The sequence below is a fragment of the Geotrypetes seraphini genome, chromosome 10, assembly GCF_902459505.1.
Source record: "Geotrypetes seraphini chromosome 10, aGeoSer1.1, whole genome shotgun sequence".
NCBI lineage: Eukaryota > Metazoa > Chordata > Amphibia > Gymnophiona > Dermophiidae > Geotrypetes > Geotrypetes seraphini.
The window spans coordinates 143,316,647-143,331,202 of NC_047093.1; the positions used below are offsets into that span (position 1 = coordinate 143,316,647).

At 38.1% G+C, this 14,556-nt stretch overlaps 1 protein-coding gene across 8 annotated transcripts in view; it reads left to right on the forward strand.

Moving 5' to 3' along the window:
* Positions 1-7,206, forward strand: part of DNAAF3 (dynein axonemal assembly factor 3) — a 55,557-nt gene extending 48,351 nt beyond the window's left edge. For all 8 annotated transcript variants that reach the window (XM_033959854.1, XM_033959852.1, XM_033959857.1 and 5 more), the window contains 4 exons: positions 2,027-2,234; positions 3,102-3,216; positions 3,351-3,425; positions 6,203-7,206. In XM_033959854.1, coding sequence (XP_033815745.1) covers positions 2,027-2,234; positions 3,102-3,216; positions 3,351-3,425; positions 6,203-6,353 — 549 coding nt within the window. In that variant the 3' untranslated portion in view covers positions 6,354-7,206. The remainder of the gene's footprint in view (positions 1-2,026; positions 2,235-3,101; positions 3,217-3,350; positions 3,426-6,202) is intronic.
* The last annotated feature ends 7,350 nt before the right edge of the window (positions 7,207-14,556 follow it).

Genomic DNA, 14,556 nt, shown 5'->3' on the forward strand with positions numbered 1-14,556 from the left:
GGAGTAAGACCTGCATGGAAATGTAAGCGGAAGAAGACGCAAGCATAAGACCTGCATATATTGTAGGTGAAGACCCCTAAGAACCCCAAATAATTATATTTCCAAGAGAGACATTGTGCATAAGAAATCATTATTCCTCTCTGCCAGGAAGAGAGAGATTCACCTTTGCTCCAGAAACCAGCAGTCAGATCTCCTGAAGGTGGCATCATTGGTTTGGGACTTTTCAGAACAGTACAGTACATGATAAGATGTCCTCCTAAGAAGTACTAGCGAAGGACAGTGTAACTCAGGAAGGTGGGGGGCCTGTTCTCCGGAGTTATTAGCCTTAGTATTAGAAATGCATTTGTCAGGGAAATATAGAAAGGTCAGTTTTGACACCAAGTGACATCACGTTTCAGTATGGCTCCATGATGAGTGTTTACACCATATAGCCAATAGAAAAGCAAATATGTAATCTGTATCTTATGCTACTGAGCAAAAGTGTATAAATGTCATGCTGGTTGGCATAAGGAAGAAGGAGGGGAGGAGAAGAGATGAATCCTAAGACAGAAGCCAGCTACATTGTATGTATATTATCTTTATCTGCCCTGAGTGCTACATTTCAGTGTCTTTTGCTAACTTTCATTCATTGCTAATAAATATATTTCATACCAGTAACCAAGGAGTATGAGGTCTATTTCTGTGATGCGATAAGCAGCCTATCGCGGGTAACCCGCTGAAATGGTAACAAAAAAAAAAGGTCACCGCGATTACGGGAGCAAGGCCATTCACCTCCCCGTGGAGCGGTGAATGGTCCTGTCTCCGCAGTTAAAGGAGTGAGCACACGCGGTGAACGAACATGCTGTCCGTCAGCCCCCTCTCTCCCTCTGGCTGTGCATCTCCCTCCCTCCCTTCCCCTTACCTTCTCTTCAAGGCAATTTCTATAAGGCTATGCGTTGTATTGCAGCCGGAGCCTTGAAGTTGCGTCATATGTGGCTGCTGGAAAAGTCTCCTCTGACGCAACGTCCTGTTTCTGGTTGCATCGGAGGAGACTTTTCCAGCAGCCAACGCGACGCAACATCAAGGCTCCGGCTGCAATACAATGCATAGCCTTATAGAAATTGCCACGAAGAGACGCTAAGGGGAAGGGAGGGAGGGAGATGCACGGCTGGCCAGCGGGAGGGACCTGCTGGACCATGTGTTTTTTAAAGTTTTTTATTGATTTTTTCATATAACAACAAGTGTCATAAATTTTCATACAATTATTTTAACAATACACTTGATATTTCTATAATGTACTTTGTATAAAACATATCTTATATTATCCTTATTATGATTTTACATATCATATAAACTGTAATGATTTTATCAATTATTATGTAAATTATGAATCATCTTCCCTCCTTTTATTTTGTTATTGTTACACAAGAATAACATCTATTATGATAAATTATTTATAATTTATGACAAAGAGAATAAAAAATCTTACCATGTGAAGGGTCCTGGGGGGGATGGAAAGGAGAAGACGCTGAAGCAGCCTGAAGGGAACTGGGGAAGAAAGAGAGGGGAGAAGACGCTGGGAAATGGGGAAGAGATAGTAGAGAGAAAATGCTGAGAAATGGGGAAGAGATAGTGGGGAGAAGATGCTGGGAAATGGGGAAGAAACAGTGGGGAGAAGATGCTGGGGAAGAGAGAGTGGGAAGAAGACTCTGGGAAAGAGGATAGATTAAGAATATTTGAATCGCTATCTCCTTTTGACTCTTCCCTATTAATCTCCCCTGCCTTTTCTCCTAATCTCACCTGCCTTTTCTCCTTACCTCCCCACCTCCCTTCCCCAATCCCATCCACTTTGGTTAACTCCTTCTACTTAAAGAACAATCCTCTCTCTAGGTTTGTGGGGACGGGGCGGTGATGGGGGCAAGCTCGCGGGGACGGAGTGGATTTTTTCCTCATGTCATTCTCTAGTAAGAACTATACCAATCTACAGGCTAACAGAAAGAAAATTAGCAGGTAAGAACCTAATTTCTCATTTTGGTACCTCTTCCAGACAGCGCAGGACATTTCACATTATAATGTCACGGCCTTGTTCCATGAGCTGGTGGCCCAGAAGCTGTACACGCCTCGGGGGCTGACAGAAGCGGAAGAAAAGGGGGAGGATAGAGCCACGTTGCAGGAGGCAGAGCCAAGGCATCCAGGAAGAGCCAGTCAGAAGGAAGGAGAGCACAGAGGCAGTGCAACTGGCGAGGAAGAGCCAGGTCAGTTATGCTTTTTTCCTTCTACTGAAGTGTTTCTGACCATAACCAAACCTTTGCAGGCAGTTGAAAAGGCTCTGGACTGTCCTCGAAACCTGCCAGCAGCGATCTGCAGCCCTGAGAAATTAGCAGGCGCAGTTTTAGAAATGTGTGCTTCTCCTTCCATATTCGTGGGGGTTAGGGGCAGAGCCTCCTGCGAATATGAAAAAATCACAAATAACTTTTAGGGCTGACTCTGACCCACCCCTCCCCGCCTCCCTCAGACCTCTTTACACCTTACCTGGTGGTCTAGCAATGAAGCAGGGCAGGAGCAATCTTCCTATGCTTCTGTCCTGTTTTGAGCTGTCAACAAAAATGGCTGCTATGAGTTCCCGCTGTAGTCTCGTGAGACCATGGAAACTCATGGCAGTCATTTTTGTTGATGGCTCTGCTTGGGGCAGGAGCGTAGGAAGATCACTCCTGCCCCACTTCACCGCTAGACCCTCAGGTAAGGTGTGGAGAGGTCTGGGAGGGAGACGGTGGTGGGTCAGGGTTTAGAAACTCGCGAATAATCAAACCCGTGTCCTAAACCCGTGCATTTGGAAAGAGAAGTGTATATAAAACTTTTGAGTGTTGCCATCTCCTCTGACCTAACCCTGCTTTTCCCCTGGCCAGAAGTTTGTGCATTCTTTGGGGCCTCTTCAACTACCTGATCTTCCCTATCTACAGAGATAAGTTATGGATCTAATGGTGTATCTCTGCTGCAATCACTATATTGTTCCTCCTGTAATGACACTGTATTGGGTGAGATCTGGATGAGGCTATATGGGGGCAGTCACTGATGGGAGTGCCCACATTCTCACAAATCTCTTAACTCTTTTGTTCCCCTAGACTTCCTCTGTCCAAAATATGTGAAGATCCATTTCCTGTCCCTTGGTAGCATGACAGAGCTCCATCACAAGGCGGAGTATCAGAATCTCTTCAATCTTGTGTACTTCTCCAGTAGGTAAGGCCTGCAGCTCTTCAGGAGAACTGAGCAGTCAGCATAGCTGTGAATGAGCTGGTTCAAATACTAGCTGTGTCTTTCCAGCACCTGTCTTCCACCGGTCTCTGATCACCTTCCTCTGTTTCTCTTTCCAGTATGATGTATGACTTCAAGCCAGAGCTGAAGCTGCTCTCTGCCCCTAGAGCCACGTTGATTGTAGAGGGAGTGAAGTGAGTGAGAGGCCAAGCTGTTCCCAACCAGCTGATGGTGACTTGAGCCAGTAGGCTGTATTATAAAAAAAAAAGACCTCCAGGAAATGCACATACATGGGTGGGCGATTGGGATAGTGGTGAAGAGAATAAGACCCTCTGGAAGCCAGTAAGAATTCACCCTTTTGGTGTGGGGCACGTTGAGATCCCCAGTGTAATATAAAATAACTGTTTAAAAGAGCCACAAATGAGATCCTAGGTGCATCTGACAGTAGAGCAGGAGGCAGCGGATAAGAAGTGCTGCTCACCAGTTCTTTTTTCTTTTTTTTTTTTTTGCAGAACGTGGAATTTCTTTTTTTTTTTTTTTTCCATTCTTTATTTTTTAAAACTTACAATAAGTGTAACAGTAAATACAACATTTTATACTCAATAACACACTTAATATTCTATTAATGTCTATATCAGAATGAATCCCCCTCCCCCTATTCAATCACATTTTCCCAATTCTTTATTCTTTTTAAACTTACCATAAGTGTAACAGTAAATACATCATTTTATACTCAAATATCATACTTAGTATTCTATTAATGTCCGTTACAGAATTAATCCCCCCTCTCCCCTAATCAATCACAATTTTCAACACATAAAATATCTATCATGAACCTCATATCTGTATAACAAAATTCATTATCAATTATTAATTATTAATCAATATAGATGGAAAACTTTTAGCAAAGACTTTGGCTTTACGATTAGCTAAGGCTCTCCTGGATTTGTTGCTAAGAGACATTCCTTTAATAATACCAGATTGACTTTTCACATGTTAAATTTAAGAAAAGCCATGAATGATCCGGCTTTCTCTGTATCTATGAATGCAGAGAAAGCTTTTGATCGGGTAGAATGGACCTTCATGTATCAAGCATTAGATTGGTTTGGTATAGGTTCAGGATTTATACAAATGATTCAAACATTGTATAGCTCCCCTGTGGCAAGATTGTATATTAATAATAATTTATCAGAGCATTTTAATTTGCAGAGAGGGGTTAGACAAGGCTGTCCACTTTCTCCTTTGCTTTTTGATATTGTATTGGAACGCTTGTTATTAGCCATTCAACAAGCAAAGGAGATACAGGGTATTCCTCGTACAGGTCGGGAATATAAAGTCTCTGCATATACAGATGATATATTGCTTTATTTGAGAAATCCAGAGACTACCATTCCATGCTTGCTTGAGTTGATAGAGAAATTTGGAAAATTTTCAGGATACAAGATAAATTAGAGTAAATCAGAAATTCTTCCACTTAATGTGCATTGTACTAAAGGATTATTTGACTCATTTCCCTTCGTTTGGAAAGAAGTTGGATTAAAATATTTAGGTATTTGGATAAAAAATACGCAGGAAGACACAATGAAAGAGAATGAAAAATTTTTATTGAAGAAGGTAGCAGAAATGTGTGAGCAATGGCATCCTTTACATCTTTCTTGGTGGGGGAGAGTTCAAACTATCAAAATGATGATGTTGCCTGTGGTTTGTTATCAAATGAGTATGATACCAGGTTTTTTTCAAGGGTCCTTTTATAAAAAATTAAATGGTATTCTTACAAAATTTATTTGGCTGGGTAAAATACCTAGAATTGCTTTCGTATCTTTACAAAAACCAATTATGGAGGAAGGGGTAAATTTCCCAAATTTTTATAGGTATCATCAAGCCTATATTTTACGACAGGGTAGTATCAAATTTGTGCACCTCAATGGGCACGAATTTGGTCTTGGAGAATGAGATGTACAGTGTCCGCATCTATGAGACAAACTTGGTTCTTTTTGTTACATAGAGCATTTTGGACCCCTGTTCGATTACAAAAGTTAGATAGCTCTAAGTCTAATAGATGCTGGCATTGTAATCTTGAAGCAGGGACTCTGGATCATTTAATATTCTATTGTCCCTGTATCATGGCCTTTTGGAAATCAATTTGGTCTCAAATTAATTGTCTTTTAGAGAACCATGTAGCTTTATCATATGATACAATTCTATTCGGTATGTCAATGGGAACAAAAAGCCAAATTTCATCAAGTAATAACAAACTTTTATTGATTATGACAGGAGTCGCCAAACAGCATGTTACCAATAATTGGAAGAATTATAGTAGAACATAAGAACATAAGTATTGCCCCTGTCGGGTCAGACCAGAGGTCCATCGTGCCCGGCAGTCCGCTCACGCAGCAACCCCTCAGGTCCATGACCTGATAGTGCTCATACCCTAAAACTCTCATACGCTTTTCGTTTAATGTCCTATAAAGTAACCCTCTATCTGTACCCTGCAATCCCCTTCGCTTCCAGGAAGTCATCCAGTCCCTTTTTGAACCCCAATATTGTACTCTGTCCTAAGATGGAGACTGCTAAGGAGCCGTCTGGGTTGGCTTCTCAGGCTAGCTACCTGAACTGAGGAGACACGCCCGGTACATCGGGCGGGAAGGCACTGGCGCATGCGCGGTGCGGGCATCTCGAAACTTCTGAGTTTCTTCAAGCAAGACATGCTTGCAAGATGTCCGTATCGGGGCTCTGTCGGATGACATCACATTACCTCATTTGGAAGCCTTTATCTGCCATTGTGTTTCATGTTTCTATTACTTTATCTTGTTGGGCAGCCTTGATTGACCATACAGGTCTTTATCTGCCATCATCTACTATGTTATATAGAGAGGGAGCAGAAGGTGTAGCATGTCACTTTGCTTACTCTAGCTGTTGCTGAAAATGACTGCCCTGTACGTTATGAAGACGTTTTCTGTTTTGTCCCTAGGTTTCTGGTTGATTACAACAAGGACGAGATCAAGAACTTTGCTGACCGAGTCACTAAAGAGGCGAAGGATGCCAGCTTCCTGCCCTTCAGGCCTCCCAGTGATACGAAGAAGAACTTGTTCATGGTCTTTGAGCTTGAGGACAAGCAGTGAGCAGAGGCTCAACAGCCATTCCTCTAGAAGTATCACCCTTTAAAGCCCGGATTCTACCCATTTCCGGCACTTCCATAACTTGAAGTCTCCACGGAACATGTGGACAGAAGTCAGGAGAGGGACAGAAACCCCATTACCTGAGTAACATAGTGAATAATGACTGTCTATATTCCTGCTCTCTGGTTTTCTTCCACTTTCAGTAATAAACCAACCCCCAGGTCTCTATAACCCTTCAGATTTGATCCTACCCCATTCTCCATATCTGTCCCAAGCCTACTTAAAATCTATTCCCGTGCAAGCCTGATAGAACCATTCCAGGACCTTTCATCCTTTCCAAATCAATACTTAACCCACCTCTTGCACCACATTTTTTTTGTTTTAACGTTTTTATTGATTTTTTCATATAACAACAAGTGTCATAAATTTCCATACAATTATCTTAACAATACACTTGATATCTCTATAATATACTTTATATAAAACATATCTTATATTATCCTTATTATGATTTTACACATCATATAAAATTTAATGATTTTATCAATTATTATTAAATTATGAATCCTCTTCCCTCCCTTTATTTTGTTAGTTTCACATAAAAATAATATCTATTATGATAAATTATTTATAATTTATGATAAAGAGAATAAAAACCTTACCCCCTCCCACCCTCCCTCCTTTAACCATTATCTTATTATGGGAAAAATTAAATCAATCACTACAAAAATTTGTTAATGGTCCCCAAATCCTCTTGAACTTATCTAAATATCCTTTTTGTGTTGCAAATGTAAGCTCCATCTTATATATATGGCAAACTGAGTTCCACCAAAAGTTATAGTTTAATCTGTCACAATTTTTCCAGTTATGTGTAATTTGTTGTACTGCTACTCCAGTCAATATAAATAAAAGTTTATTGTTATTTGACGAAATTTGACTCCGAGCTCTCATTGCAGTACCAAACAAAATCGTATCATATGTCAAGGCTACCGGATTTTCTAACATCCTATTAATTTGAGGCCAAATTGATTTCCAAAATATTAATATGAATGGACAATAAAATAAAAGATGATCTAATGTCCCTGCTTCTAGATGACAATGCCAGCATCTATTAGACTTAAAGCTATCAATTCTATGTAAACGTGTAGGGGTCCATAAAGCTCTATGTAAAATAAAAAACCAAGTTTGTCTCATAGAAGCTGAAAATGTACATCTTAACCTCCAAAACCAAAGTCGTGGCCATTGAGATGCATTAATCTGATGCTTAATCTCAATGCTCCAAATATCTCTAAGACCATTTTTTTTCTTTTTATGTACGAATCCAGATATCAATTTATACCACATTGCGGCTTGGTGACCCATGGAATCTATCTGAAAACATAAGAATTCCATACTATGATAATTATTAAGGTTTTTCCATTCAAGGAACCCTACCTGAATGGCCTGCTTCAATTGCATCCATCTGAAATATTGTGATTTATTTAAACCAAATTTATTTTGCAATTGTGAAAACTCAAGCAGTTTACCTTTATTCATTACATCCTCTAAAATACGAATTCCAGTGATCATCCAATGTTTCCAGATAATTTTAAAACCGCCAACTTTGATCTTTGGATTAAGCCATATTGCTTGAGTCGTCGATTTAGTTATTGGAATAGGAGTTAGGTTACTTATATACCTTATAGTTTTCCAAGTATCAACAAATATTTTGTGCTCCTTATATAACCTTGGCATTTGAATACTGATAACATGACTCAAACGTAGAGGAAACATTAGTCTCCATTCTAAACAGAACCAATCTGGTATATTTTCAATGGGCTCTGGGAGGATCCAATACATACCTTGACGCATAATATAGGCTTGATGGTACCTATAAAAATTTGGAAAATTTACCCCTCCCTCCGCAATTGGTCTTTGTAAAGATACTAGAGCAACTCTGGGGTTTTTTCCAAGCCAAATAAATTTTGTTAAAATCTTATCCAATTTTTTATAAAAAGACCCCTGAAAAAAAATTGGTATCATACCCATTTGGTAACAAACTACTGGTAAGATCATCATTTTTACAGTTTGCACTCTCCCCCACCAAGATATGCACAAAGGATTCCATTGCTCACACATTTCTGACACTTTTTTGTAATAAATTATTTTCATTAATTTTCTTAGTCTCATCCACAGTTTTTGTAATCCAAATTCCTAAGTATTTTAAACCTTCTTCTTTCCAGATAAAAGAAAATGAGTCAAATAGACTTTTTGTACAATGTACATTGAGTGGAAGCACTTCTGATTTATTCCAGTTTATTTTATATCCTGAAAATTTTCCAAATTTTTCAATCAATTCAAGCAAGTGTGGAATGGTTGTTTCCAGATTTCTCAAATAAAGTAAAATATCATCCGCATAGGCTGATAACTTATATTCTTTATCTGAATGCGGAATACCCTGTATCTCCCTTACCTGTTCTATAGCTAATAACAAGGGTTCCAAAACGATATCAAAAAGCAAAGGAGATAGTGGGCATCCTTGTCTAACCCCCCTCTGTAGATTAAACCGTTCTGAAAAATTGTTATTAATATACAATCTAGCAGCAGGGGAGCTATACAATGCTTTTATTATTTGTATAAATCCGGATCCTATACCAAACCATTCCATTGCCTGATACATGAAGGTCCATTCCACTCTATCAAAAGCTTTCTCAGCATCTAATGAAATAGAGAATGCTGGGTCATTAATGGATTTTGTCAAATACAACATGTGATGTGCCAATCTAGTATTATGAGATGAATGTCTTTGAGCAACGAAACCTGTCTGATGCATATCTATAATGAAAGGGAGAGCTTTAGCCAATCTTAATGCTAATGCCTTAGTTAAAATTTTTCCATCTACATTTATAAAAGAAATAGGTCTATAATTTGAAACCAAAGTGGGATCTTTATTTGGCTTAGGTAAAACTATAGTTATTGATTCAGCCATAGTACCTGTAATACAACCTTTATTTAGTTGTGTCTGATACAATTTTAATAAATAGGGCATTATGATGTTTTGAAATGATTTATAAAACTCCACTGTATAACCATCTCCACCTGGAGCGGATCCAACCCTAAGGGATTTCAAAGCTGTATCTAACTCTTTTAAGGATATTGGCTCTTCTAAACTTCGTTTTATATGTTCAGGAATCTTTGGTCTCTCTATTAACTTTAAAAAATCTAAACCTTCCTTTTCCTTTTCCGAATAAGGCTCAGAAGAATACAAATCTTTATAGAATTTTAAAAACTGTTTTATAATGGGTTCAATTTGAGACAACATTTCACCATTCTCATTTTTAATAGCAATTATTTTTGGTTTTCTTTTTTTTGCTTTAAGATAATTTGCCAGCATTCTTCCCGCCTTATTTGAATTTCCATAATACAAAGCTTGCTTTACAAATAAATCTTTTCTAATTATTTTTGAAGAAATTTCATTATATTTACCTTTAGCTTTTAAAAGTTCTTGTTGTGTCAAATAATCCCATTTTTCAATTAATTTTGATTCTAGAGACTTAACCACTTTTCCAAATCTGTAAATTGCTTTTTTTCCTTTTTTATTTGCAAAGCTGAATAAGAAATAATTTGTCCTCTAATGTATGCTTTAAAAGCATCCCACAAAGCCTCTACTGAAATTCTTTCTGTATCATTAATTTGAAAATAATCTTTCATTTTTTCCAGAAGATTTTCACAAAAGTCATTATCTGCAAGCAATGTATTATTTAATCTCCATATAGGTCTATTTCCCTTCTGATCTATTATTTTTATTTCAATCCACACTCCACCATGATCAGATAGTATAATTGGATCAATGACAGCCTGTGTGACTTGATGTACTAGTTGATTAGAAACAAAAATGTAATCTATTCTAGAAAAAGAATTATGAACCTGGGAGCAAAACGAAAATTCCCGACCATCAAAATGAAGTATACGCCAAATATCTTTTAAATCACAAGATTGTACCAAATTATCAAGGCCTAACGATTTTATAAATCTTCTCGGACTTTTATCCATCAATGGATCCATAACAGCATTGAAATCCCCTGCTACTACTAGATTTGAAGTAGCTAGTGGAAGAATCAATTGTTGCAGAGTTTTAAAAAATTCATTCTGATTCGAATTAGAGGCATATATATTAAAGAGCGTCATGGTGGTATTTCCCATGTCTATTTCCACATATACCCATCTTCCAAGAGGATCAGCTGCCTTAAATTTAAATGAAGCAGAACATTTTTTATTTATTAATATAGCAACACCAGCTTTTTTCCCTATTGCCAAAGAAAAATAACATTGAGACCATCCGGGTGGCCATTCTTTGCACCGACTCCAGTCTCAGCACATCCTTGCGATAATGCGGCCTCCAGAATTGCACACAGTATTCCTGGTGAGGCCCCACCTGGAATACTGTGTGCAATTCTGGAGGCCGCATTATCGCAAGGATGTGCTGAGACTGGAGTCGGTGCAAAGAATGGCCACCCGGATGGTCTCGGGACTCAAGGATCTACCATACGAAAAACGGCTTGACAAATTACAGCTATACTCGCTCGAGGAGCGCAGAGAGAGGGGGGACATGATCGAGATGTTCAAGTATCTTACGGGCCGCATCGAGGCGGAGGAAGATATCTTCTTTTTCAAGGGTCCCACGACAACAAGAGGGCATCCGTTGAAAATCAGGGGCGGGAAACTACGAGGTGACACCAGGAAATTCTTTTTCACTGAAAGAGTGGTTGATCGCTGGAATAGTCTTCCACTACAGGTGATTGAGGCCAGCAGCGTGCCTGATTTTAAGGCCAAATGGGATCGGCACATGGGATCTATTCACAGGGCAAAGGTAGGGGAGGGACATTAAGGTGGGCAGACTAGATGGGCCGTGGGCCCTTATCTGCCGTCTATTTCTATGTTTCTATGTTTCTATATATTGTTTGACCCAATCACCTTTTAGCTTTATAGATTCATTATTTGACAGATGGGTCTCTTGTATGCAGCATATATCAGCGTTCTGTCTTTTAAAAAATAATAATGCCTTTTTTCTTTTAATCGGGTGATTGAGACCATTAACGTTTAAAGATATTATCTTAAGACCCATTATGCACTAATATAATTTGTAATGTATCAATCCAATCTTCAATATTCTTTATAAACTCTATTTTCCCATATATAATATAAATCAAAAAATTGCTTACTTCACCCAAACCCATCCATTCCCTCCCTCCCCTCCCCATACATCTACGAACACTTGGAAACGCAAATTAGATCAGGTATGACATCACTCCATCACAAGCTAAAAAATTATAATTTTTTATCTATTACTCCATATTTATAACATAACATAGTGTCAATAGAATTTAATATTTCTATATCTTTGCTTTCTTTTCCATCCATTCTTACAATCATATTTACTCATATTCTTAAATCAGTCACTCTATATATATTTTATAGATATAAGAATCTTTTAATTAACTTAAATCAGTCATCACATGCATTTTCAATTCCATTCATAAAAACCATTTCTCCAAAAATTCTAAAATTAGAAATTAAGAAAATGTTTAAAAATAGAACTTAAATAAAAATTTTCATAACCCATTCCCATTATTATACTTACTTGTATTTCCAAATCAGTCATACAAAACCATAGAGAGATATATCAATTGACCTTTCCCTTTTATCTTATTAAAAACTATATCTGTAAGAAAATGGGTTAAAATATACTTCCTAAATCATGCAACTATTATATTTCTTTAAAAATATAATATTATTTTCCCCTTTAAACAGTTTATTTTATTCTATATATTTTCATATATAAAGAGTCTTTTCATCCGTTTCTTCCAGTAATATAAACGCCTTCTTTATAACTTCCTTTTCGAGTTCCCTTCTCTCTCTCCGTAGACGTGACTTGACGTGACGTGAAAGTAATCAATCCTCTTCACTTCCGGTGCGATCATTTGCTAAAAAGATAAGACTTCCTGTCTTCGCGCAGTCTTTCAGCGTTGACTCATCGACTACAGCACTCCTAGCATACTGTCATTTCCCCTTGAGAGCAGAGAAGCAATGGCGCTGAGGGAAAATCTTCCAAAAGGCTGTCGCAGTCCAACTTCCAATCCCCCATACATGCAGAATCTCCGAGGTAAGTCAACGCTCCATCTTTCCTCCACGTCACTCAGCCATTGACGTCTTCACTGGCACGCCGAGCCAGTTCCATGCTCGCGAAAATAATCATCGTTATTATTTAAAGTAAATTGAAAATTCCAGCATTCGAAACGGCGAATTCACTTTATATATTTTCAGAATTCTTTTGCAGTAAAAATTAACTTAGAATAAGATAAAATAAATAAAACTAGAATCAAAGTGAAAGCATTTGATATTAGAACAATCTTGTTGAAATGTTGAAATATTCCCAATTTTTTTTTTTTTCATTTAAGAAGTCATTGGTTGTTCATATTGTTCAATATATTCTGCTAATTTTTTATAATCGGTAAAGTTCTGTGTTTTATTTCCCAAAGTTACTTTCATAACTGCCGGGTAGAGAAGTCCATATCTAGCCCCTAGTGCTCGTAATTGAGGTCTTAAATCAAGTAGTTGTTTTCTTTTGAGGGCAGTTTCTCTGGCGAAGTCTGATACGATATGTATACGTGCATCCTGACATCTTAGATTTTTATTTTCTTTAGCCAGCTGACATATTTCAACAACATGTTGATATCGTAATAGTTTAAATATTAAAGTTCTTTGACCTTTTTGTGTGGTTGTTTTTTGTCCCGGTATTCTGTGCGCTCTTTCGATTTCAAGAGGCACTTTGGATTTCAAAGGCAGTATTTTTGGAAGGAATTGTTCTAAGAAAGTAATGGGATCATTTTTTTCCACTCCTTCTGGCATCCCAATGATCCTTAAATTATTTATTTTTTCTCTATTCAAACAGTCTTCCAGATCTCTCTTCATTATTTCCATCTCTTTCCAGGCTTTTTTATTTTGCATAACTTCAGCATGTACCTCTTCCGATTTTTCTTCTAAGTGAGTTATTTTGTTATCAATTAGATCAACTCTTTTTGTAAGCGTGGCTACATCATCAATTGCCTTTTGAAGTTGTTTTTTGATTTCCAGTACGATATTTTTGATTTGTTTTATTTCTGCCATCATATCTTGATCTCCTTCCGAAGGCAACGGTACTTTTGAAGGTGTCCCTGGTTCCGGCTTTGATCATTTATTACTGCTTGTACCCGATCCTCCGGCTCCTGCATCGTTTTTATTTTGTTTACCCGATGCCATTTTCTTACGATCCACAGCTTTTTTCAGCAAAATATTAGTATTGGAGCTTTTTATTTTGAAATAAGAGCTTGTTTGACACGGAGCCCGTCTATCACCCGACCATTTGCTTGCGTGTCCAAGCCACGCCCCCCCCGCACCGCATTTTTTAAGAATCCACGCAGCTAGAAAAGTTTGAAAGTTGCTTGGCCTCCTCGTGCTCACTGAAGTTTCACTTTAACCAACGTGGTTCTTTTGGATTATGAAACCTGATGTGTCATTCTCTGCCCATTTGCTTGTCCTCCCCTCTTTGACTCTCTCTTATCAATTTTCCAGCAATAGGGCTTTATTTTAATTCCAGTTCATGAAAACTGGTTAACAGATTTCCACACAAGGCTTACTTCTCGTTGTTTTGTTCCTGAGCCTGTCATATGTTATTTTTGGATTAAACTCACACTTTTCAATGCGATTTCCACTCCAATACTATAGCATTTGCCACTTCCAAGAACCTCATTCAACCTATCAGCCTTTATTGAAACGAGGCTCCATCACTCTTTCCCTGGGCCTTGGTAGATCTGAAAAAACAATCCCAGAAAGTGGCTGGAAGGAAGTTTCCAGAAATCATAAACATGTCTGCTGTGATTAGGTCAGCCCAAACACTCGCAGTTCACCACCTCACCATACCTTGCGCAGGCTCACCACATGGCACTGAGAGGTGTATGGTCAGAGATAAAATAAAATTATTATATATTTTGAAACGGTTCTCTTGTGTTTATGTTTAGGAGATGATGTTTTTTGGGTGAAGGGAAGGAACTGAAATACAGGGAGATGGAAATCTAATTTTAAAAAAAAGCCACGGCAATGGAAAGAGACAGAAGGAGAGAGGAAGAGTGAAAAGAATGAAGCAGAAAACATAGGGGAGTTGAGGAGGAAGGCCTGGTACCAGAGAGCT